General features: G+C 40.6%; 1 protein-coding gene and 1 non-coding gene across 2 annotated transcripts in view; both read left to right on the forward strand.

The window, feature by feature from the left end:
- Positions 1-1,413: 1,413 nt before the first annotated feature.
- The window catches only part of Tsbp1 (testis expressed basic protein 1), a 30,962-nt gene continuing 7,729 nt past the window's right edge, over positions 1,414-24,646 (forward strand). The window contains exons 1-18 of the mRNA XM_042684249.1: positions 1,414-1,428; positions 3,239-3,259; positions 4,217-4,237; positions 4,877-4,897; positions 8,211-8,231; positions 9,661-9,681; positions 11,207-11,227; positions 11,831-11,845; positions 12,534-12,554; positions 13,704-13,727; positions 14,024-14,047; positions 14,950-14,970; positions 16,335-16,355; positions 18,391-18,411; positions 20,035-20,049; positions 22,632-22,652; positions 22,970-22,987; positions 24,529-24,543. Of these exons, the coding sequence (XP_042540183.1) occupies position 1,428; positions 3,239-3,259; positions 4,217-4,237; positions 4,877-4,897; positions 8,211-8,231; positions 9,661-9,681; positions 11,207-11,227; positions 11,831-11,845; positions 12,534-12,554; positions 13,704-13,727; positions 14,024-14,047; positions 14,950-14,970; positions 16,335-16,355; positions 18,391-18,411; positions 20,035-20,049; positions 22,632-22,652; positions 22,970-22,987; positions 24,529-24,543 (343 nt within the window). The 5' untranslated portion in view covers positions 1,414-1,427. The remainder of the gene's footprint in view (positions 1,429-3,238; positions 3,260-4,216; positions 4,238-4,876; positions 4,898-8,210; positions 8,232-9,660; positions 9,682-11,206; positions 11,228-11,830; positions 11,846-12,533; positions 12,555-13,703; positions 13,728-14,023; positions 14,048-14,949; positions 14,971-16,334; positions 16,356-18,390; positions 18,412-20,034; positions 20,050-22,631; positions 22,653-22,969; positions 22,988-24,528; positions 24,544-24,646) is intronic.
- On the forward strand, positions 2,257-2,361 carry LOC122111570. Its single transcript, XR_006148021.1, has one exon. It is a non-coding gene; the product is annotated as a U6 spliceosomal RNA (small nuclear RNA).

Genomic DNA, 24,646 nt, shown 5'->3' on the forward strand with positions numbered 1-24,646 from the left:
ATGCAATAAGATCCAGTGTGAAGACTGAAGGTCCCCAAGCTGTCACTGATGGTGATCTGACCTGCTATGACCAAAACAAAAGTCTAGAAGTTTCCAGGGAGAATTTGAAGTGATGTTATAACAAATATCTCTGGCAGAAGAACTGGGAGCAAGTAGAGAGGAAGGGGTATATGAGAGGTAGCTGATTTGGAAAAGGAGGGGGAAAGGGTAAATGGAAGCAATGACATATAACAGATGTGATGTATTAGATTTTATCAACCCTTTATCACCTTACTGCTCAGAGTAGTCCCAGGGCCTGCAGTCTTCGGGTTTGTTAGAGATGCAGAATCTCAGCCTGCTAATTACTCTGACCTAAACATACCCCATTTTTAAATGAAAATCCTCATGGCATTTGTGCTCACGTTATAATCTGAATGTTGTTGCTCTGCAGGATTTCAATCTTCTGTCCTTGGGAAGTAGCCAGTTAGTATACTTGGCCCACATCTAACCAGCTTTCCTGTTCCTACACAGAGTAGTTGACTTAAAGAAGTGACAAGAAAGAGAAAAGTCACCAGGATTTAACTCATTTCTTAGCACTCCTGAGGATGATTAGACCTTGAACTCTTGAGACAGAGCCAACCCTAAAGGAGAGAAAAGAAGTTTGAGGATTGGAACTCATGAGGCATCATACCCTGAGAAGACTGATGGACACACATGCGGGCCTCGTGTCCTGAGGCCTTTACTGACTCAAGTTCCCTGTGAATGCCATGAATCTCTGCAGAGTTTCTATTTCCTCTTATACTAAGATAAGACAGGCCAAGTTGCTGGGAAGGTGGCTCAGTGGTAGAGCGCTTGCCTTGCATGCTCAAGGCCCTGGGTTCGATTCCTTAGCACCACATAAGCAGAAAGAAAAAAAAAAAGCTGGAAGTGGCGCTGTGGCTCAAGTGGTAGAGCGCTAGCCTTGAGCTGAAGAGCTGAGGGACAGCACCCAGGCCCAGAGTTCAGGCCCCATGACCGGACCAAAAAAAAAAAGACAGGCCAAGTTACTCTATTGAATTAGAAGCCAAATACCACAAACACAATAATTCCACTGCTTTCTTTGAAAGACAAGACTGGGTTCTAGCTAAGCAAGTTCAAATGAACCCTGCCAATGGGTGCTTTTGCAGGCTGTGGCTGAGCAACCTCATAGCTGCAAACAGTTCACCCCACAGAGAAGGACCACTTCATCCCTACACTCACATTGTCAGAGTCTTGGGGCCCCCAAGATGAGGAATAGGCATTTATAAACTTCATTGCCTAACTATCCAAGGTGGAAACTTGTTCCCGGTTTCTTCATTTCTGATGTTTTCCCAGAAAGAATTTTGATGCAAACTGTATTTTCCTATGCCAAGACCTAATTAGTTCTGTTTTGATTTTTCCATCTTTCAGCTGGAGCTATTGGACCTATAAGTGAGTTCCTTTTGGTTTCTTGATTCTTTCTTTTTTACTTCATAAAATGTAATACATTACTATGTAAAAATTTTTAAATGTTAAGGCAAAGTTTATTTTACTCCCATTTGGTAAAGATAATGAGAAGTACTTGGTTCTTCTGCAAAGACATTCAGGAACAACAATAGAAAGTCCTCATAATTCATACATCCTTGGCTTTCTATGGGGCCTAGGACCCTGTTGGCCTCTGTTTCCATTCCTATACCCCTAGGACTGTCCACTCGAGTTCACTCAAATTGAATGCAATCAAATTGCACTCCATTGATTGCATTCAAGTCTCCTGAATTTCCCAACGACACGAGACAAAAGGCCCAGAATTATCAATGATTTCAGAAAAGGGAAAGCCAAATAGCTATATTTAAATTTTGTGTTTTCTTTCTATATTTTTCTTTTGCTTTTTTTTTCATTTACTGAAATCTCTCAGTTAAGCTGGATACTGAATGGAATCATCTCGACCTGATCTGTTGGGAAGGTCATGAGATTCCCCAAAAACATTATCTGCAGTCTTGCATGAGCATTCTCCCTCTGCTTCAAAGTTTCTTAAGAAAAATGTGATAGGGCTGGGAAGGTGGCTCAGTGGTAGAGCGCTTGCCTTGCATGCTTGAAGCCCTGGGTTCGATTCCTCAGCACCACCACATAAGCAAAAAGAAAAAAGCCGGAAGTGGTGCTATGGCTCAAGTGGTAGAGCGCTAGCCTTGAGCTGAAGAGCTGAGGGACAGCACCCAGGCCCAGAGTTCAGGCCCCACGACCAGACCCAAAAAAAAAAAAAAGAAAGAAAAATGTGATATAGTGCTCGTTTCAACAGCACATATACTAAAATTAGAATGATACAGAGATTAGCAATGGCCCCTGCGCAAGGATGACACACAAATTCATGAAGCGTTCCATATTTTTGAGATCCATTGCAACAATGAGATGTACAAGATGTTATATCAAAAAATGAACTTTACAACTTTGGCGGAGGGAGGGAGATGGGAAGGGATGGGCAGGGGAAACAAAGGAGGAGGCAGCAATGCTTGATAAGAAGTGCATTCATTGGGGGGGAGGGGGGGTATGATTGGGTGGGAGGGAGGGGGGAGGCTGGGAAGGGAGGTGAAGGGTAAACAAAGGAGGAGGCTGCAATGCTTGGTAAGAAATGTATGCATTATCCTGCCCATGTAATTGTAACCCCTCTGTACAGTATGTTCTCAAATAAAATTAAATAAAATTAAAAAAAAAAAAAAAAAAGAAGTGCATTCATTACCTTGCCCGTGTAATTGTAACCCCTCTGTAGGGTATTTTCACAATTTAAAAAAATGTGATATATATATATATATTCACTCCCATCAGGAAGAACAAAATTATGACTTTCACAGGAAAATATGAATGGAACTGGGAAAAATTTGTTAAGTGAAGTAAGGCTCAGAGAGACAAAGCCATGAATATTTTCTCTTATATGTGGAAGTCAGATCTGTATTATAAACATATACAGGACTCTGCACATACATACATAAACTAAAGTATGGTATATAATACTCAATGTATATATGTGAACATATGAACCAGGTAACTTGAGGGGATGGGTGGGGTTGGAAGAGAATGGGGGAAAATGATAGAAGAGGTAACCTTGATCAAGATGCGTTGAACTCATAAACTGACATGTTGAATTGAAACCCCCTTATACAACTACTTAAAGACAATTTATAAGAAATGTTTTCTTTAGGAAAAAAAATATTGGTGGTTTGAGAACTCAGTTAATGTCACACTGATTTTCCCCCTTTTTATATTTCAGTGCAATTCTCAGCACCCATCCGTAAGTATCAAGTTGGATTCTTCTCTACTCTGGTCCCTCTGATGACTGATCGTGTGTGTGTGTGTGTGTGTGTGTGTGTGTGTGTGTGTGTGTGTGTGTATGTGTGTGTGATTAATATGGAATAAATTTTTCTCAATCCTTCAAAGGATTTTAATCATCACTAAAAACAAAAGGAAGCCTCTATTCTTTTAGATCCTATGTATTGACAATAGGAAGCCTACCTAAGGCTTTCCATAAAAGCAACTCTTTTTTTGGGGGGGGGGGGAAGGAGGGGGGTTTGGTCGTGGGGCCTGAACTCTGGGCCTGGGCGCTGTCCCTCAGTTCTTCAGCTCAAGGCTAGCACTCTACCACTTGAGCCACAGCGCCACTTCCAGCTTTTTTCTTTTTTTGCTTATGTGGTGCTGAGGAATCGAACCCAAGGCCTCATGCATGGAAGGCAAGGAGGGGGGTTTGGTCGTGGGGCCTGAACTCTGGGCCTGGGCGCTGTCCCTTAGTTCTTCAGCTCAAGGCTAGCACTCTACCACTTGAGCCACAGCGCCACTTCCAGCTTTTTTCTTTTTTTGCTTATGTGGTGCTGAGGAATCGAACCCAAGGCCTCATGCATGGAAGGCAAGGAGGGGGGTTTGGTCGTGGGGCCTGAACTCTGGGCCTGGGCGCTGTCCCTTAGTTCTTCAGCTCAAGGCTAGCACTCTACCACTTGAGCCACAGCGCCACTTCCAGCTTTTTTCTTTTTTTGCTTATGTGGTGCTGAGGAATCGAACCCAAGGCCTCATGCATGGAAGGCAAGCGCTCTACCACTGAGCCACCTTCCCAGCCCCATAAAAGCAACTCTTGATCTTCATTTATGACAACCCCTTTCGAATGTGTACTAGATAAAAAACATTTCCTTCACAGTGATTCATAATGTTGATATAATGACATCCTCTCTCTCTGTCTCCCACTCCCTCTCTCTCTCAGCTGGATCTACAGGACCAATCAGTAAGTTTGCTGTCTGATTCTACATTATAGAGACTTTGTTTCCTGAAATATCCTCCCTAAGACACTATGGGAAAATTTTTTTCCTGGTTTCCACGGGATTTCAAAGGTTTGGAGTTCACATTTTCTTGGCCTTTTGGAGTTTCTTCTACCCAATATGTGATTAATAAGTAAGTCATTGATAAGTCTTGGACATACATCTTTGATAAACACCATCCATACTGTGAGGTAGCCCCTTGGAGAAGGCCTCCAGTGGCTTGCTAACAGCACATAAGGACTTCTCAAAACAGAGTGAGGTGGAAAAAAGTAAAGGAGAGAGGAAGAAAGTAGTTTAAATGAGGAATGATTTTTCTAATCTTCTACAAGGACTAAATGGACCAAAGAGTTAAGTCCTACTTAGTGTAGCTGCAACCTGCTGCTCGCTCAGTGGATCCATTGAATAAGAAAGGCCCTTCTAAGCTTTACCTTTCCACAGTATTTCCAACAACAATAAAAAAATCAATTACCCAGCTGCAGCTGATCTCAATTAGTGGTGCATATTCTTACTAAGGAAAGCATACAAATAGGAGCTGTGGTCTCCAAAGTTGGAAGTCATCTACTAATTTCTTTTACTTTTTAAATTTTCTTTGCTTCTTTTTCCAGAGCTCTCGCAAAAGACCATTGGTAAGTCATACTAGTCTCAATCATAATGCTTTTTTGTCCTTGACAATGTAAGTCCATTGTTATTTCAATTATTTACACCTACAGATCAAAGGGCTCATGATCCTTCCCAGAACTCCCCTAGACTGGGTTCAGCCAGGTTCTAATATATATTTTAGTTTCATAGCTTATAAATATAATTTATTTACATATGTTTATATTTTAATATTTTTATTTATATAGTTACTTACATATGTGATATATATATATATATATATACATACATATATATATATATATATATATATATTATGTGGCTGAAATACAGGGGGAAAATAAACCCATAGAAATTGTCCTTCCTCACCCATTTAAGTGTACCATTCCATGATTTTGAGCCAATATGTAACAAAGACTTAAAATACAGCACGTAAATATCTTGCTTTTCATGCAGGTTTTTTTTTTCACTATTAGATTATCTTCACTTTGTAAAGCAGTGCATTTTAAGTTTCTTTTCACTTCTAATTTCTCTGAAAGGTTCTCTCCAAGTCTCATCAACTTTTAATACCTTTCCCTATTACATTTTCCCATGGAAACAGTATCAATAATTGGTTCCAAGACACAAGAATTCATAATTATGTGTTTATAAACCAAGACCTCTCCTTGTCAAAGAGTTTGTTTCACATACTTTGTTATATTATTTCTTGCAAACATTAAGACATTAAAATTATAAAACTAAGGAAATATCACTTGAGTTTCTTCTATGTTCATGTAATAGATAAATATGAATCAAACATTTGTCACATTTTTGGAACTAATTCTCAACATACCTTACAAGTACTCATTTCAGGAGCTGGGCACCATTGCCTCCCACTTGAAATCCTTGCTACTCAGGAGGCTGAGTTCTAGAGAAGATCAGTTCCAAGCCAGAAATGTTCACTAGACTCCATCTCTAACCAGCAAAAATCAGGGATGGGGGTGTGGCCCAAGCAGTAGAACACAAGCCAAGCAACCAAGTTGAGCAAGTCTGAGGCTCTAAGTTCAATCCCTAAAACTCACAAAAATACCCATTTGTGCATTATTTTGTTGAATTTATACGCTATTCCAATAATTATGGGTCAGGCGGATATTATAACCACATTGAGAGTTGTCAATAATGATATTTTACTGGCTGTTCTTTCCACTATCATTTTTTTAGTGTGATATAGTGTGTTATTGACAGTGAATAAAATGAACTTCCAGTGCTGGAATTCAAGAGGGAAAAGAGCCTAAAGAAAGAGAAAGTGAAAAAAATCAACAATGAATGCAAAAAGTAGGAGTCAGACAAAATATTAGGGAAAGAGGAAAAATAGGAAGAAATAAATGTGAACAAAAGAAGAAAGATCAAATTCATTGGCAGATAGGAGAAGAGAATAAATGAGTACCAATAAAGCTGAGAAAGGGAAGAAAGGCAGATGTACAACAAGTCACAGATTAAGAATAGAAAGGGGGGCGCTGGGAAAGTGGCTCAGTGGTAGAGCGCTTGCCTTCCATGCATGAGGCCCTGGGTTCAATCCCTCAGCACCACATAAGCAAAAAAAAAAAAAGCCAAAAGTGGCGCTGTGGCTCAAGTGGTAGAGCGCTAGCCTTGAGCTGAAGAGCTGAGGGACAGCGCCCAGGCCCAGAGTTCAGGCCCCATGACCGGACCCAAAAAAAAAAAAAAAAAAGAATGGAAAGGAGGAAGAAATATAGGAAGAAACAATAAAATTTAAAGCATCTATCCAAGGATTTACTGATATTGAGAGGTAAGTATCCTAACAGTTCTGCTTCAGAATCAAAGGCACACATTAATAATATTAATAGATAAAAATAGAATCAAATATTAAATTACTTTACAGAACAGTTAAAATTGTAGCTTGTCTACTGTTCATAGACTAATATATCCAAATCTAGAAAAGCAAATCAAAATCTTCTAGCTATTTTGCACAGAAAATTATAAAAAACAAAAAAAAAAAGAATTTGAAAAGTAACGATTGGAGGCTTATGTGTATGATCCAAAGTATTTTCCATCATGAGCACCATAAAATGAGTACCTGTGGAAAAGAAAGACATTGTACTGCCTACTGGTAGGGGAGGGGTAGAGAATCTTTTTAGATTAACCTGTTTAGAGCAACAGAATTATCACAGCCCTCATCTAGCATTCAGTAGTAGGATCTAACACAGGAGGGAGCCATTGTCCCAGAAGAGCCACATTTTCTGTGTGTGTGCCTGTAACACTCAGGTATAGGTGTGTCCACAGGTAGACACTGAGGGCTATTTTCTTTGGCCTCCCAACAAGCAAATGTTGAGAGAACAATGGGAAGGAAATAAAAATGAGCAAAAAGAGAATTGGAGGACAGATAAAAGAAGAAGGGAGAACCCTGGTTTAGAACACCCCACCCCAGGTCCCTCAAAAACCAAGATATCCTATGACATTCCCACCGCATTTGGGGAAGTGATGGCTTCTTAATGGATATTTAGAGTTCTCCAAATTGAGGCAGTTTCTAATCAAAGGTCATTCGTACGCTTAGAAGTAACCTGAGTTTTTCATCATTATCAGCTCACTATAAGATCAGAGTTAGAATATCAGCTAAAGGCCCAATGCACATTAAAAACCATAGAGTTTGCTGGGCAATGTAGCTCACACCTGACATCCTAACTACTCAGGAGGGTGAGATCTAAGGATTGCAGCTTAAAGCCAGCCTGAGCAGGAAAGACCAGGAGACTCTTATCTCCAATTAATCACCAAAAAAAAAACAAAGTGGCGCTGTGACTCAAAGTATTGGAGTGCTAGCTTTGAGCAAAAGAACTCAGGGACAGCACTTAGGCCCTGAGTTCAAGCCCCACAATGGGGAAAAAAATTTAATTTTAAACCACAAAGATTTTGTTGCCCTATTGCTTAGAGACCTCTCCTTTAGTCCCCCATATGTGAATCTGTGAGAAGGAACAACCTGGTTCCTTACCTTCTACACTCATGCCTAGGCCTAAACATAGAGATGGTAAGAAATACTGAGTACAAGGATCATCCCTTAAGAAGGCAGTATCTTCCACTGCTACTGACGGGAAGGGAAAGTAGATTCATCTTCCTCTAATGTCTCCTACAGTGACAAGAGTCCTTCAGAAACCTCTGTCCTCAGGCTGGAATATGGCAGCCTTCTGCTCTAACTTAGATTTAGTTTGTTCTCTCTCATGATCTCATAACTGATTTCACTTCCTCTCTGCCTCCCTAAGCCCCACCTCTAGGATAGAATTAATTAAAACCAGAATATAAACTTTTCTGCTAAGTAACCATACTAATGTGTTAATTTGGATTTCTTTTTAGTGCAAACTCCAGGACCTATTGGTAAGTTGCTATAAATACATACACGTACACATACATATGTGTGTATACAAACTCATTTCTTCCTACTATGTCTGAAGGACTTGGGCTCCTTCAGAGCTAAATGTTTACATTTCTCCTTTAAAGGAAATGAAAATCATGATTCTCAGACTTCATTTCCACCCACTCTTGCCATCTCCATAATCAATCATAGTTTAGAAAATGGATATCACATAGCCTTAAAATTCCTAATAAGTAGCATACCATTTTCTCTAATAATGATTGAAAGGCTGTAACAATAACAATTAGCTAGCTTTCAAAGCAAAGATGTCATTAAAAGAATCTGAGGAGCCGGGCCCCAGTGGTTCACACCTGTAATCGTAGCTACTCAGGGGGCTGAGATTTGAGGACTGCAGTTCAAAGCCAGCCAGGACAGGAAAGTCTGTGATACTCTTATCTCCAATTAACCACCAGAAAACCAGAAGTAACACTGTGGCTCAAGTGGCAGAGTGCTCGCCTTGAGCTGAAGAGCTCAGGGACAGCAACCAGGCCCAGATTTCAAGCCCCATGACTGACAAAAAAAAAAAATCTGAGGAGTATAATGAATGAGTAAGAAGACAAAATTGACAGGATTGAGAGACCAGACGCAAGAGTGATATGACGGGAAAGGATGGAGGATGGGGAAAGGAATCCTATTAAGAATTTCATCTCTGTGGTTAGACACCAATATCTTACACCTGTAATCCAAACTGCTCAGGAGGCTGAGATCTGAGGATCACAGTTTGAAGGCAGCCTGGGTAGGAAAAAGTCCTTGAGACTCTTCAATTAACCACCTAACAACCAGAAGTAGAGCTGTGGCTCAAAGTGGTAGAGCGCTAACCTTGAGCTGAAAAATCAGCTCAGGGACAGCACCCAGGCCCTGAGTTCCAGACCCATGACTGACAAAAATCAAAAAGAAAAGAAAGGCAAGAATGAAGTGGTTATACTTCCTTCTAACTTAAACAGTAATCAGTCTCCTAGAGGAAGTTCTGGTTCTTATGAAGAGGCTGTATACAGCAGAGTATAGTATTAAAAATCGTTATCCTGTATACTCTAAATTTTTATTTATTTATTTTGTTGGTTGTAGAGCTTGAACTCAGGGCCTGGGTGTTGTCCCTGAGCTCATTTGCTCAAGGCTTAGAACTCTACCATTTTGAGCCAAAGTTCCACTTCCAGTTTTTTTGAGTGGTTAATTGTAGATAAGAGTCTCACGGAGACCTTCATGCCTGTGCTGGCTTTGAACTGCAATCCTCATATCTGTCTCCTGAGAACTAGGATTACAGGTATGAGTCAGGCACCTCTGAATAATACTTAGATTTTAAAATCCCTACAAATGCCAGTTTTACTGCTGTCTTTGAAAAACATCAATGGGATATTTATATTCAACAATCACAATTATTATTTTCTATTTTAGTGCAATATACTGGACGTAGTGGTAAGTCCCTCATCTGTTTGTTTGTTTGTTTTTTGGTCTCTTTTGTTTCTTGATCTTCTATTCCCTGTCCCAGTCTCTCTCCTGCCGTAAGAGCAGTAGTGTTAGGCATGTTTTCACACTTCCCAGTTTACTTGCTGAGAACCCTTCAGAGTAGTTGTTTTCATACTAAAAAAAAAAAAAAAAAAAAAAAAGTCTGGGTTTTTTTAAAATTACCTTTAAGTAGCTGTACAAAGGATTTGCTATTTAACAAAGCAGTTTATGAACATACTGCATATTGATCAATGTCACCCCTTTTGAAAAAGTATTCAAAAATACCCCCCCCTAGGTATAACTGTTTCTAAAATACAGTTTTTCTAGAGCACCAGGAGAAGAATAGTAGGGAAGTTTTCTAGTTGTGAATTATTTTGTAGCTTCCACGAAGGGCTTACTCAGAGATACTGGGAGCCAATGTAGGGGAAAATGACTAAAGGAAATCAAACTTTAAAAATAAATTTAAAAGGGGGAAATACAATAAAATTGAAACAAACTAAGGTCTTGCAAGTATTCTGAGGCAAGTTTGCCAGAGAAAACTGCAGGGCTAGTTTCCCTGAATTCCCAGTCTTCTCCTCTAAGACCTTTCTGTTTTCTCCAGTCCCAGATATCACCCACTTGGCCCTGCCCCTCATAGAAAGAGGAAAAGAACATTTCAAGAAACAGGATCTGAAAGTAGCTGGGCCACAGTCATAAGCATTAGCAGGAGCATCAGCCAGTCACAAACCACCTGTGAGGGAAAAAAATAAAGAAACAGCTCATGTGATTAGCTGGGGATGAGGAGGAACAATATTAAAATCTAGTTTGTGGCTGCGTAGGTGCCAGTGATTCACACTTGTCATCCTAGGCTGAGATCTGAGGATTGCAGTTCAAAGCCAGCCCAGGCAGCAAAGTCTGTGAGACTCTTATCTCCAATGAGCCACAAAAAGGCAGTAGTAGAGCTTTAGCTCAAGTGGTAGAGCTCTTTTTCAAGGCCCAGTACCAGAAGACAGAGACAGAGAAGAGCAGGTAGAGAGAGGACAGATAGAAAGAGAAAGAGGGTGGGGGGAAGAAATCTTACTTTATAGCCACTCTTCTATCCTGGACCAACAGAAACAGGCCTAGGGCTGCACAGGGCTGCGCTGAGCCACAGTGAGGCAGGTTGTAGAACCCCTTGTGCCCTCTCTGAGGTCATTCTTTTTTTTTTTTTTAATTTTTTTGGGGTCCGGTCGTGGGGCCTGAACTCTGGGCCTGAGCTCTGTCCCTCAGCTCTTCAGCTCAAGGCTAGCGCTCTACCACTTGAGCCACAGCCCCACTTCCGGCTTTTCTTTTCTGCTTATGTGGTGCTGAGGAATCGAACCCAGGGCCTCAGGTATGCAAGGCAAGCGCTCTACCACTGAGCCACCTTCCCAGCCCCTCTGAGGTCATTCTTAAGCTAATCAATCATGGGATAACAGAGATCTCTTGGTTCTCCACATGCTGATTGCTCCTCTTTTCCCTTTTGTTTTCCTACCAGTTGATTCTTCAGACACAACCTGTAAGTTTCATGCCTGTTTTTATATGAGGACTGCCCCTGTGGTCATAGTATTTGGACATCTTTCTACTCTGGGCTTGATTCCATCTGTGGGTGGAGAAACCTGTGGTCCTCCTCTAGCTCTTTGACTCCTTGCACTGTCTTGTTGGTGCCTGTTCCCCTCAGGAAAAGAACGAATGGAGGGAAAATACACACCTCAATATCAACCCGAGTACAGAGATCAGAGGAAATAAAGTTGACAGTAACTTATCAACAGGGTGGGACAATTGTATCAGTGGAGGAAAACCTACACAGGTTGGCTGGAACAGGGAGAAAGAAAGGGAAGGAAGAGCAATGGAAAGAAAATATCCCCAGTCCCGCAGGATGTCAAGCCACTATCAGGCATTGCAAAAAGGGAAAAAATAAGTCATCTCCTGGAAGGTTAAATGCAGAATTTCCCAAGGTGTGATGGTAGATGGGTGTGATGGTAGATGTACAAAACTCTAAAGCCCTTCCATTCAAGATGAGGATCCATTGCTATTTCTAGTATTCCCTCCTAGAAGAATAGTGGGAAAACTAGTTCCTCTTCCATTAGCCTCTTCACAGTCATTTCTTTTTGTTTTTCAGCTCCAGGAAACTCTTGTAAGTTTGTTTCCATTTGTGATGGAATAAAATGTTCTTCCCTAGTACCTAACAAATCTTAAACCAAAATGTTAGGATGCAATAGCTTAAAATTCTGATTTTCTTGATTCTCTATTTCCCCAGAACTCTTATAGGTTATTAACAATCTTCTAGAACATTTAAAGAGAAATTTAAAGAGGGGGGGGGAAGAAAACAAAAGAAATTTCCCCCCATGGTTCTAATGATTATAAATTAGGAGACATCTATACAGAAAGAAAGAATTAGGGCTGGGAAGGTGGCTCAGTGGTAGAGTCCTTGCCTTGCATGCATGAGGCCCTGGGTTCAATTCCTCAGCACCACGTAAGCAGAAAAAAAGCCAGAAGTGGCTCTGTGGCTCAAGTGGTAGGGTGCTAGCCTTAAGCTGAAAAGCTCGGGGATAGCGCCCAAGCCCAGAGGTCAGGCCCCATGACTGACAAAAAAGACAAGAAAAGAAAACAGAATTAAAGGAAATGATACAGATATTTCTGTTTTCTAGCTAGATCAGCTATACAAATAACAAGTTCTCTGCTATACACTCAGCAAAATCCAGGGATGATTATGAGAACTTATGTTCTAATAAAGAAACTTGAAACTCTTCATTTCCTTAGCTTTTTACATTACTTTTTAAAAATTTAAGAAACAATAAGGAATTTCTCTGCTTTCTTTTCAGATGGCTCACCTCCTCGTGTCAGTAAGTCTGTGTTGGTTTCCTTCTCTCACACAGGACTTTGTGGACCTCTGCTGGGGTCCAAAAGCCTGTCCACAAGGCATGCATAGGGCTGGAGGCATATGCTGGCCTCAGGCTATCTCATTATAAACCCCTGAAGATTCTAAATTATGTACTAGAAAGGTTTAACTAGGTTAATTCAAAAAGAGATGAAGAGCGGAGAAAAAGAATTGCACAGTTCTTTTTTTTTTTTTTTTTGGGTCCAGTCGTGGGGCCTGAACTCTGGGCCTGGGTGCTGTCCCTCAGCTCTTCAGCTCAAGGCTAGCACTCTACCACTTGAGCTACAGCTCCACTTCCAGCTTTTTTTTCTTTTTGCATATGTGGTGCTGAGGAATCGAACCCAGGGCCTCATGCATGCAAGGCAAGCGCTCTACCACTTAGCCACCTTCCCAGCCCCTAAATAAAACCTTTTTTTTTTTTTTCCGGTTGGTCGTGGGGCTTGAACTCTGGGCCTGGGCGCTGTCCCTGGGCTCTTCAGCTCAAGGCTATCACTCTACCACTTGAGCTACAGCGCCACTTCCAGAATTGCACAGTTCTAAGTCCTCAGTTAATAACAAATACTGTGTACAGAAAAGGAAAAAAAATGATGGGAGGGCAAACAAGACATGATTGTGTAACTGTTTATCATTTAGACCTCCTAGCCTACTTGGTCAGGAAAAATTTCCTGACCACCTATGGGTTTGAAGGCACAAAGTTTCTACTTTAATAATCTATGGGGAAAAAAGTAAACTATTTATTTACATAATAATAAAGAGTAAGCCAGGGGCTAGTGGTTCCACACCTGTCATTCTAGCTATTCAGGATCGGAGGATTATGGTTCAAAACCAACCAGGTTAGACATAGCCAAGAGACTTATCTCCGATTAACCACTAAAAAGCCAGCAGTGGAGATGAGGCTCAAATGGTCAAGCATTAGCTTTGAGCAAAAAAGCCAAGTAAGAGCATGAGGTTCTGAGTTCAAGCCCCAGTACTAGTATACAAACAATAGTAATAACAATAAGAAGAGTAGAGAGGAAAGTTTCTCAGTAGTTTACAGTAACATATTACAAGGGAATTGACAATGTCAAAAAACAAACTGAACTAAGATAACAGTTTTCTCTGTTCTCCTTACCAGGTAGACCAATTTCACTTGCCATCAGTAAGTCCACATTTCTGACACCATGGGGTCCCAGAATCCCTCTCTCCCCTGACAGTGCTGGGATTTGGGGGCCTGAGGCGCTTACTACTTTAACCATTTACCTTCCTAATTGTCTAAGTTACTAATGATCTTTTTAAGAAAATGCAACCTCTGCTAATTCACATGAAAAGTAAATAAACACCAAAGAGAAGAGTTTCCCTATTGATACAATGACCTACCAAGAAAGAACTCTCTATGTAGAAGGGGGGGAATTTTAATGGGAGAAGAAAATAATAAGATTCTTCCCTGTTTTTCAGCTGGTCAGCTTTCCACACCCAGTGGTAAGTTGTACTTGTTTTCCTGCTGCTTTCTGTGGTGATTGCTTGCCACAGGCCTAGTGCCTTTACCTGCTCTGCTCATTCTAACCTGTATATACTAACCTAAGACACATGACTTCCTGCTTCCTTTTCTGGTCCACCTGTGAAGGAAACCACCATTTATTAAATCTTTTTTCTTTGCCTGTCCTGGGACTTGAACTCAGGGCCTGGGTGCTGTCCCTGAGCTGCTTTGCACTCAAGCTAGCGCTCTACCACTTGAGCCACAGTGCCACTTCCAGCTTTTTCTGAGTAGTTTATTGGAGATAAGAGTGTCACAGACATTCCTGCCTGGGCTGGCTTTGAACTGTGATCTTTAGATCTCAGCCTCCTGAGTAGCTAGGTTGACAGGCATGAGCACTGGAGCCTGGCCATTTATTGAATTGTAAACACTGATTTACTCTGCATATCCTATAAGAACTATTAGTGTTCTTTAGTTATATTGCCCCATTTAATCCTTACAGGAGCTCCATTAGTAGTCTTATAAGAAAGAAGAAACAGGGGCTGGGAAGGTGGCTCAGTGGTAGAGCGCTTGCCTTGCATGCCTGAGGCCCTGGGTTCGATTCCTCAGCACCACATAAGCAAAAAGAAAAAAAGCCGGAAGTGGCGCTGTGGCTCAAGTGGTAGAGCGCTAGCCTTGAGCTGAAGAGCTGAGGGACAGCGCCCAGGCCCAGAGTTCAGGCCCCATGACCGGACCCAGAAAAAAAAAAAAAAAAAAGAAGACACAAGCCAAATAACTTGCCCAAAAGTGTATAGTCATAGAACCATACTTCAAACCTAGAATGTATATATACCAAAGATTTTTGCCTACACAAATATGGCTCTTTAAGAGGCATTCAAGTCACTGATTTCTAATTCTGTTTTTTTAGGTACACTGCTGACACCTTTATGTAAGTATAACATCTCTTTCTCTACCTTAGTTCTCTTTGTCCCCTTCATTTCACTTCTGTTTAAATGATCTGAGTTTCTCATCCCTAACCTCCTTATCACTCAGCTTCCTTCATATCATAGCTCCTAGATCATGAAAGAAAATACTGATTAGAAGGACCAAGTTAACATTTATCAACAAAATACTGGAGAATGTTAGGGGAAAATGGAGATGTAGGCAGAATTTTTTTTTTCTTTTTTTTGGGTCCGGTCGTGGGGCCTGAACTCTGGGCCTGGGCGCTGTCCCTCAGCTCCTCAGCTCAAGGCTAGCGCTCTACCACTTGAGCCACAGCGCCACTTTCTGGCTTTTTTCTTTTTGCTTACATGGTGCTGGGAATCGAACCCAGGGCCTCAGGCATGCAAGGCAAGCGCTCTACCACTGAGCCACCTTCCCAGCCCTAGGCAGAATTTTTGAGAGAGAAGGGGAGGGTATAGAAGCAGAGGGGAAGGGCGAAGAACAGAGAATGAAGGGGAGCAGGGAGGAGAGGGAAAGAAGGAGGGGAAAAAGAAGGAAGGGGAAGGGAAAAGAAAAGTAGCTATTTAGTAGCTACTTAGGAGGCTGAGATCTGAGGATCACGGTTTAAAGTCAACCAAGGCAAGAAAATCCATGAGACTCTTATCTCCAATAAACTACTCAAAAATAAATCAGGAAGAGGAGCTATGGTTCAAATGGTGGAACACTAGCCTTGAGTAAAAAAGCTCAGGGTAGTACTCAGGCCCTGAGTTCAAGTCCCAGGACCATTACCAAAAAAAATAGAAAAAGAACCCAAGTTTCCCCCAGTGATCACAACGTTATTCAAACAAAAAGCTCAAGTATTCCTTTTTTTTTTTTTTGATCGGTCGTGGGGCTTGAACTCTGGGCTTGGGCGCTGTTCCTGCGCTCTTCAGCTCAAAGTGAGTGCTCTACCGCTTGAGCCACAAGGCCACTTCCGGTTTTCTAGTGGTTTATTGGAGATAAGAGTCACAGACTTTCCTGCCGGGGCTGGCTTTGAACCACGATCCTCAGATCTCAGCCTCCTGAGTAGCTAGGATTACAGGCGTGAGCCACCAGCGCCCGGCTAAAAAGCTCAAGTATTCTTTAGCTAAGACTGTAACACAAAGTTGTTTACGTCCAATAAATGAAGAGACCCTTTAGGGAAGTCTTACCTTCAACATCATCATCACTGCTTAACCTCACATCTGAGTTGAATTGCAGCTGATCTTCAAGGCTGGTTTGGATCGTTTTTCCATGTGCCAACCCCTTACAGACACCAGCAAAATAACTAAGAGAACACTGTGTGGTTCATATTTTTTTAAGTAAATTAATTTATTTTGTTTATTCTTTTAGTGATCTCCCAGAGGATCGCAAGTAAGTTCTCCACTTTTCCTTAGGTTAGATGCTTCTATTTCTAAGGGCCCTTGTGTTTACTTCACATCCCATAAGGGCTTACCTACTGACTGAAAGGTACCTATTTTGGTTTGTAACTGTAGAATTTCTAGCCATTTCAGTTCTTCACTCAATTTCCCGGGTAACAGATGCCAACAGTGACTTAACAAGTCGCACTAAACATTGACAATAGTGTTAGTTCATATAAAATTTAGAAACCCAGTCTTCACAAGAAGATGCAAATCTTCAGCAATCCCAATAACCTCTGGAGTTCCTCAAACTAAGTTACATTAATATTAAAGGACAAACTCAGCACCATAATTCATACCATAATCTTCATTACGTAGGAGGCTGAAGTCAAATGGGTTTCCAGCCCAGGCAAAAAAGTTCACAAGACCCTGCTGTATGAAGTAGTGCATGCCTGTCATCCTAGCTACATGAGAGGCTGAGATCAGGAGGACCATGGATCCAGGCAAAAAATTCACAAGACCTAATCTCAATAGAAAATACTGGTGGTGTGGTCTATATTTGTCATTTCAGCTATTGTGAAAAGCATAATTTAATAAAAGAGGGTCATAATCCAGGCCAGCTTAAACAAAAAGCAAGGACCTAAAAATAAGCAGAGACAGCCAGGCACTGTAATCCTAACTACTCAGGAGGCTGAGAGAGGAGGACTGTGGTTTGAAACCAGCCCAAGCAAGAAAGTCTGTGAGACTCTTATCTCCAATGAAGCACCAAGAAAAGCTGGAAGAGAAGCTGTGGACCAAGTGGTAGAGTGAGATAGCTTTAAGAAACAAAGTTCTGGGTCAACACCCAGGTCCTGAGTTCAAGCCCCAGGACTGGCACCAAGTGATAACAATAGTAGTAGTAGTAGTAGTAGTAGTAGTAGTGAGAGCCAAATAGGTACACACACACACACACATATACACACACACACATACACACACATTGAGAGAGAGAGAGAGAAAGTTCATGCCAAGGTTAGAAATTCAATTCAGAATCTACCAGAGTTTAAGCAGGTACTCTAAATGAATATGATGAATTAGGTCCCCTAAGAACTGTGTAGAGTCACGTGCATTCTGATGACAAACACTGCTGCTCTGCTCTGGCCAACTTTTCCATGCAAGAAAGCAGATTTAGAGGTGCCAAAGCAGCTCAAGTGAAGCCAGGTTTGGGAGTATAATTTCCCAACATTTTAGCATGGATCCCTGTGGTAGATTTGCAAACATCCATATATATCTCCCTCCACTTCCATCTAAACACACTTGAAATATAACTGCACAACAATAATGAATGGCAAAGCTAGGACAAAGAGATTTGTATTTGAAGGAGAATTGGAGGTATTGACATAGAATGTGCTAGAGTTTCAAGACCCACTTCAAGATGGTAGCCAAGGTGGTAGAGAGCTGGAATCAGGATGTCTTGAAGTGAAGTTGGGAGCAGAAAACACACAGCGTGTCCATGGACAGGAACTAAGATATCTTCACCTCTCTGTGCCAGGAGCGAAACAGCATTCGTAACCCTGATAGGATAAGAAGAACCAAAAGTCTAACTGGAGGGGGTGATAGAGATATTGAGGGGTTGGTGGGATGGCTCAGGTGGTAGGGCGCCTGCCAGTGAGCAAAAGCATCAGATAATGAGTTTCAGTCCCAGTCTAGGACAAAAAGAGAGAGAAAGAGAGATTGAAAAGTAGGAAAGTAAGGAAGCTGGTATGCATGTGGTCTGTGGCATTTACTTTCATGAAAGTAGAAGAGGGATTACGAGGGAGGTGGGAAAGTAATCAGTAAAGGGGAGTTGAGGGATGCTAGCAGAGGGGTGAATATCAACAATAAATGCCACCTGTCAAAATTAAGCCCACTACTTTGTATAATTAGTGTATGCGAATAGAAACTAAAATCTGCCATGAATGAGGTCTTGCTCGCTCTTCTTATTCAGTGTGACACTGAATGACATCAATCAGAGATTATTTGTCTTTCTCCAGACAAACGCACTAATTTATTTGTCTTTTCTATTGAAGCAAAACCTGGGATGCCTGCAAGTAAGTTCCCTATTTCTCTCCATTTTATTGCTATATTAGTTTCTTGTGGCATCAATACATAGTCCCTATTGAGTCCTATTATGAGTGGGAAGGTACCAAAACCCAAGGTTTTGGCCTTTTTCTTGTTTTCTTTCTTTTTCTTATTTTCTTTTTCTTTTCTTTTTTTTTTTTGGTCGGTCATGGGGCTTGAACTCTGGGCCTGGACACTGTCACTCAGTTCTTCAGCTCAAAGCTAACATTCTACCACTTGAGCCACAATCGCCATTTCCGGTTTTTCTAGTGGTTTATTGGAGATAAGAGTCTCATGGACTTTTCCTGCCAGGGCTAGCTATGAACTGTGATCCTCAGATCTCAGCCTCCTGAGTAGCTAGGATTATAGGCTTGAGCCACCAGCGCCTGGCAACTCTGGTCTATTCTGTGGTCTAACTCTGTGGTCTACTCATTTTCTCTAGTATTCCATAGCTCCTAATGTCCAGATTCCCTACTCCTATTTATTTCCAATGGCTTGCATATTTAATCATTGAAATAGCTTAATATCTGATATGGTGCTTTACTCAATGTACCAGGTTCATGACTTTACCTATGCACATACTTTATATCAGATTAGTATTTTTGCTCTTATTATTCAGGGGTAGATTGTGATTAAGAGGAAAACGTAGGGGCTGGGAAGGTGGCTCAGTGGTAGAGCGCTTGCCTTGCATGCATGGGGCCCTGAGTCTGATTCCTCAGTACCACATAAACAAAAAAAGTTGGAAGTGGCGCTGTGGCTCAAGTGGTAGAGCACTAGCCTTGAGCTGAAGAGCTGAGGGACATGCCCAGGCCCAGAGTTCAGGCCCCATGAACTACTGAAAAAAAAAAAAAAGTGGAAAATGTAAGACTAGGTATCTCACTCACAATCTCACAACTACAAGTACTAGGTCCACCTACCTGATCTAAAAGTTAAGTAGTACCTCCATCAAGCTAAATAAGATATTTATGCTTTTGGAGGGAAAAAAGAAACTTTTCTAAAATTAACCTAAAAGTATAATGGAATGAGCAAGTTGAATCAAACACAATCATTGCAAAGAAATAAAAAGAAAGGAATAAGAAAATAATCAAGGGCTGGGAAGGTGGCTCAGTGGTTAAAGCACTTGCCTTGCATGCCTGAGGCACTGGGTTCGATTCCTCAGCACCACATAAGCAAAAAGAAAAAAGCCAGAAGTGGCACTGTGGCTCAAGTGGTAGAGCGCTAGCCTTGAGCTGAAGAGCTGAGGGACAGTGCCCAGGCCCAGAGTTCAGGCCCCATGACCGGACCCAAAAAAAAAAAAAAAAAAGAAAGAAAGTAATCAAGTGACCCAATACATTATACCACTGAATTTTGAAACTTCAAATCAGCAGAGAGAAATAAAGAGGAAATAGCCTCTCTCGATGATCACTGTCTTATCCTTGCTTTCCAAAAAGGAACCCAAATTAAGACACTTGAAGAGAACAATCTCAAGATGGTCTCCCACTATTGTTAATTGATCCTAAAGAGAGTTTGGTGGTCTCTGAGTTCTGTTTCTAAAACTTCCAGTAGAAAGACTCTGAGAAGTAACTATGTTTGTTATGTAGAAACCTCTCTTATTCAATTATTTCTTTTTACAGTAAAACAAAAACCAAGTAAGTTCTGTCTATTTATCGATCCTGAGGTTGGTTCCTGTACAGATTATATCCTTTTCCAAGCATATAAGACCTCAACATTCAAGACTTTTTTTCATTTTTTTTGCTCTATATTGAATGGCTTCCTCTAACAACACTGAAAGATATTTTAGAAAAATAAAAATGTCCAGGCCCCAGTGACTCACGCCTGTAATCCCAGCTACACAGGAGGCTGAGATCTCACAATAGCAGCACAAAGCCAGCTCAGGCAAGAAAGTCTGTGAGATCCCCTGATCTCCAATTAACCACCAAATGGCTGGGAAGTGAGCTCTGGCTCGAATAATAGAGTGCCAGTTTTGAGCAAGATACCTCAGGGACAGTGCCCAGGCCCTGATTTCAAAGCCCCAGAACCAGAAAAACAAAGAAAAAGATGACCTTTTTAAAGATAGCATGAAGTCAGAAATGGTATTTTCAAATGAGTTTCATTGGGTTATTTGGGTTTCAATTTATTTTGAATATAATTATTTTGAACATAATAATTATATACATTCATGAGGTATAATATGACCACTTAATATGTGTATACAAAGTATAACAATCAAATCAAGCTAATTAGCAGTCCTATCTTATTTTTTTTAAATCATCATTTCTTGTGTATGGAATACACAAGTCCCTTTCTTCTAGTTCTTTATAAAGTATATAATGAGTTTTTTACAAACTATTGTCACTCTACTGTGCTATAAGATAGTAGGACAGTGGCATACTAGAGGTCATAAGAAGCAAGAAAGTAAAGGCAGGCATGTTAGAACTGCCCATCATTCTTAATCTTTGTATACAAATAAGTTCTTCTCCTTTGATTAATACACATCTATAAAATAAAACTGACAAACAGAAATAATTTTGGATGGGATAAGAAAAAAATTGAATTAGCTTTACTGGCTTTTCCACACACAAGAAAGAATAGTTTATTCGCATACATTAGCTGCACAAGGGTTTCTTTGTGATATTCCCATACACACATGCAAAGATCTTATTTAGCTATGGCTCCTCTTTGTTCCCCATCCTCACTTCTTAAGACAATTTCTACAGGTTTCTTTGTGCTAGTTTCATACATGTTTGTCTCCACACAAACTCCCTCTCCTTTTGTCCTCCCCCTCCCACTGTACCCACACCCAAACAGAACATGTTTTACATTCCCTGTCATTCTTTTTCTTTTTTTGCCAGTCATAGGGCTTGAACTCAGAGCCTAGACACTGTCCCTGAGCTGTTTTTGCTCAAGGCTAGCACTCTACCACTTGACCACTTCCAGCTTTTTTGTGTATGTGGTACTGAGGAATTGAACCCAGGGCTTCATGCATGTTAGGCAAGCACTCTACCACTAAGCCACATTCCTAACCCCATAGAGTAGATTCTGCATATGAGAGAGAATGTGTGGTATTTATCTTTCTTACTCTGGCTTATTTCATGTAACATGACAATCCCTAGCACCACCCATTTCTCTGCAAATGACAAAACTTCACTCTTCTTTGCAGCTGAATAATACTCCATTGTGTATGCCACGTTTTCTTTGTCTACTCATTGGTTAATGGACACCTAAACTACTTCCGTATTTTTGACTCTTGTGAATAGGGCTACTATAAAACCTAACTCTATGTAGGTGTCTTAACTGTATTGGATTAACTGACTGGCATTCTTTGCCACATATGCTCAATTAAACATGGTAGAAATTACACTGAAAAGTAGGAAAATCATGGAGAGAGTAAGCAATGAGAGAATAAAGGGGGGAAATCAAGCAAAACTGATGAGAAATGAGGGGTTTTCTGGCTCTTTTATGCTTCATTTTCCAAGAGAAATTAGATAATAAAAAGGAAACTTAAGCCAGGTGTCATGCCTGTAATGCTAGCTGAGATCTGAGAATTGCAGTTCAAAGCTAGCTCAAGCAGGAAAATCTGTGAGACTCTTATCTCCAAAAGCCAGAAGTGGTGCTGTAGCTCAAATGGTCGCGTGTTAGCCTTGACCAAAAGGAGCTTAGGGACACTGCCCAGGCCCAGAGTTTAAGGGCCAGGACCAGCAAAATAAGTACTCACTTCAACTCTCAAAATAGTTAGATTACCATGTTTGCTCTGTATGTGTGTGTGTGTGAGTGTGTGTGTGTGTGAGAAAGAGAGAGAGAGAGAGAGAGAGAGAGAGAGAGAGAGAGAGAGAGAGAGATCCTGGGGCTTGAATTTAGGAGCTGAGCACTGTCCCTGAGCTTTTGTACTCAATGCTAGTGCTCTACCACTTGAGCCACAGTTCTACTTCCAGTTTTTTTGGTGGTTAATTGGAGATAATAGTCTCACAAACTTCCCTACCTGGGCTAGCTTTGAACCATAACCCTCAAATCTCAGCCTCCTTAGAAGCTAGGATTATAGGCATGAGCCACCAGCACTTGGCAGAATACTGTCTCAAAGGACTAAAGTAACTCATTATAAGGCTTGTAGGTTGAATTCTTCCATTTCATCCCAAAATTCCTGTCTGTAAACAGTGCTAGAAAGAATTCTGTTATCATTGTTAATTCTGCTATTAGTGTCAACCCATGCTAATAATTTGTATTTGGATTTTAGTACAGGTAACAGTGCCTATAAGTAAGTTCCTTTCTTCATAAATCTAGTGGAAATTGGGTACCCAATATGAGGAGGACTTTCTTTTCCAAATTCTCACCTAAATTCCGTGTAATAATCTGTGTATAGAATCTGTCTCTTACTCAGCAATCTGCTGATGTAAGAAAAAAAGAGAAAAGAAAGAAAAGGAAAGGAAAAAAGAAAGTTGATATCTCTGACTCCATTACACATAAATTTTGGGGTAGTGGGGGTTGGTGTCACCCAAATGTCTGTGTTAGAGACACATATTCTTGATCCAGAATCTTTACTAATACATTTTTATTTCATGTTGTCCGGCCCAGAAAATCCAGCACCTGTTGGTAAGTTATTATGCATTTATTTCTTAATTCTAATATCCTTTAGCTGGCCATCATAGATTCTTCAAAGTTGACAGTGGCTAGTCCAAATAGTTTATGTGTTGTTAAGGAGCTGAGTGTTTTCATCAGATGGTAAAAATCTTTGTTCCATTTGAGGAAAGCAGTAGTATTAAGGCAAATTCTGTTAAAGACAATAGGTGAACTTGCCTAGCAATCTTGAGACTCTGAATTCAATCTCTAGAACCTCAAAAAATAAGTATAATAATAATGTGTTAAAAAGGCACTAGGTGAAAATATGACCTTGATTTGGGTGAGATTTTTCTAGCAAATTCACCAATCTTCCAGTTGCTTTCCACATTCCCTCCACATGTACCCTCCCATGAAGGCAATCATTTTTGTCAGATGGCTATATTTTCAACTCTTCCCTAAATGACTAAAGAATAGGTTTTTATTTATTGTAATAAGTTACTATATACTCAAAACATACATATGTCTGCTAGTTGATTAATACTAATACTTGATACTGAAAATGAGTATTTAGTTTCTACTATCTTCAGTTGTACAAAGGAGTCTCAATTCAACATGTCAGTTTATGAGTACAAGGTATCTTGATCCATGTCACCCCGTTCATCATTCTCCCTCATCTCTCCAACCCCACCAATCCCCTCAGTTTTCCTAGTTCTGTTTTCACATATATACATTGAATATTATAGCTGCATCATCCCACCCTTCCTCTCTTTGTCTACTTCCCTCCCCTTGGCCGCCTCATCGACCCTGAAACCTCAAGGTTCAGCTTCCTGGAATCCATGTTGTGAGACTATAAGTTTGCTGGCAAACTAGTATCTAAATATTAACAATTCCTCATACTGCATGCCATCCCTCCCCTATTCTAGTTACCTACAGTGTCTGTGATGTTAGAGATATGATTAAGGGTTTTTCTCTATCATGTATCTTTGTAGCTACCTTCTTAGGAGACAGAGTGATACAGTATCTTAGGAAGGTTTTTTTTTCTTTATCACTATTACTATAAAGAATACGATAATTGAATGTATTTTGTTTGTTGTTGTTGTTATTTTTGTGGGTCATGGGGCTTGAACTCTGGGCCTGGGCGCTGTCCCTGAGCTCTTCAGCTCAAGGCTAGCACTCTACCACTTGAGCCACAGCACCACTCCCAGTTTTCCGGTACTTTATTAGAGATTAGATGTCATGGGCTTTCCTGCCCAGGCTGGAAAGTGGAGCTGTAAGCTCAAGTGGTAGAGCGCTTGCTTTGAGCAAAAAAGCCAAGTGACAGTGAGAGAGCCTGAGTTCAAGCACTCATATTGGCACCAATAATAATAATAATTTTTAAAATTTTGCTTCATTAGCTCATTACTCTCCAAATAACCTGGTTATTTAGGTTCTAAAAACTGGGTTTAAATTGAATTAATAAGAGAAAGCATATTCTGAGAGAATTTAATATTTTCCAAAAGACTGCTTTCTGATACTTGAAGTAGGTTTTCATGTATATAATTTTGAAATCTAATCCATTTTCTTTTCCTTTTTAGCATTTTGCCCACTAAGTAAGTTCCCATTATCTTTCTGAATTTTGTCTAAATTGGTTCTGCATTTGGAATCTGTTGTATCTGGTTCATTTTATTCATTGGTTGGGTGGGTTGGTTGGTT

This window comes from Dipodomys spectabilis, unplaced genomic scaffold, assembly GCF_019054845.1.
Source record: "Dipodomys spectabilis isolate Male_0828 unplaced genomic scaffold, ASM1905484v1 ptg000085l, whole genome shotgun sequence".
NCBI lineage: Eukaryota > Metazoa > Chordata > Mammalia > Rodentia > Heteromyidae > Dipodomys > Dipodomys spectabilis.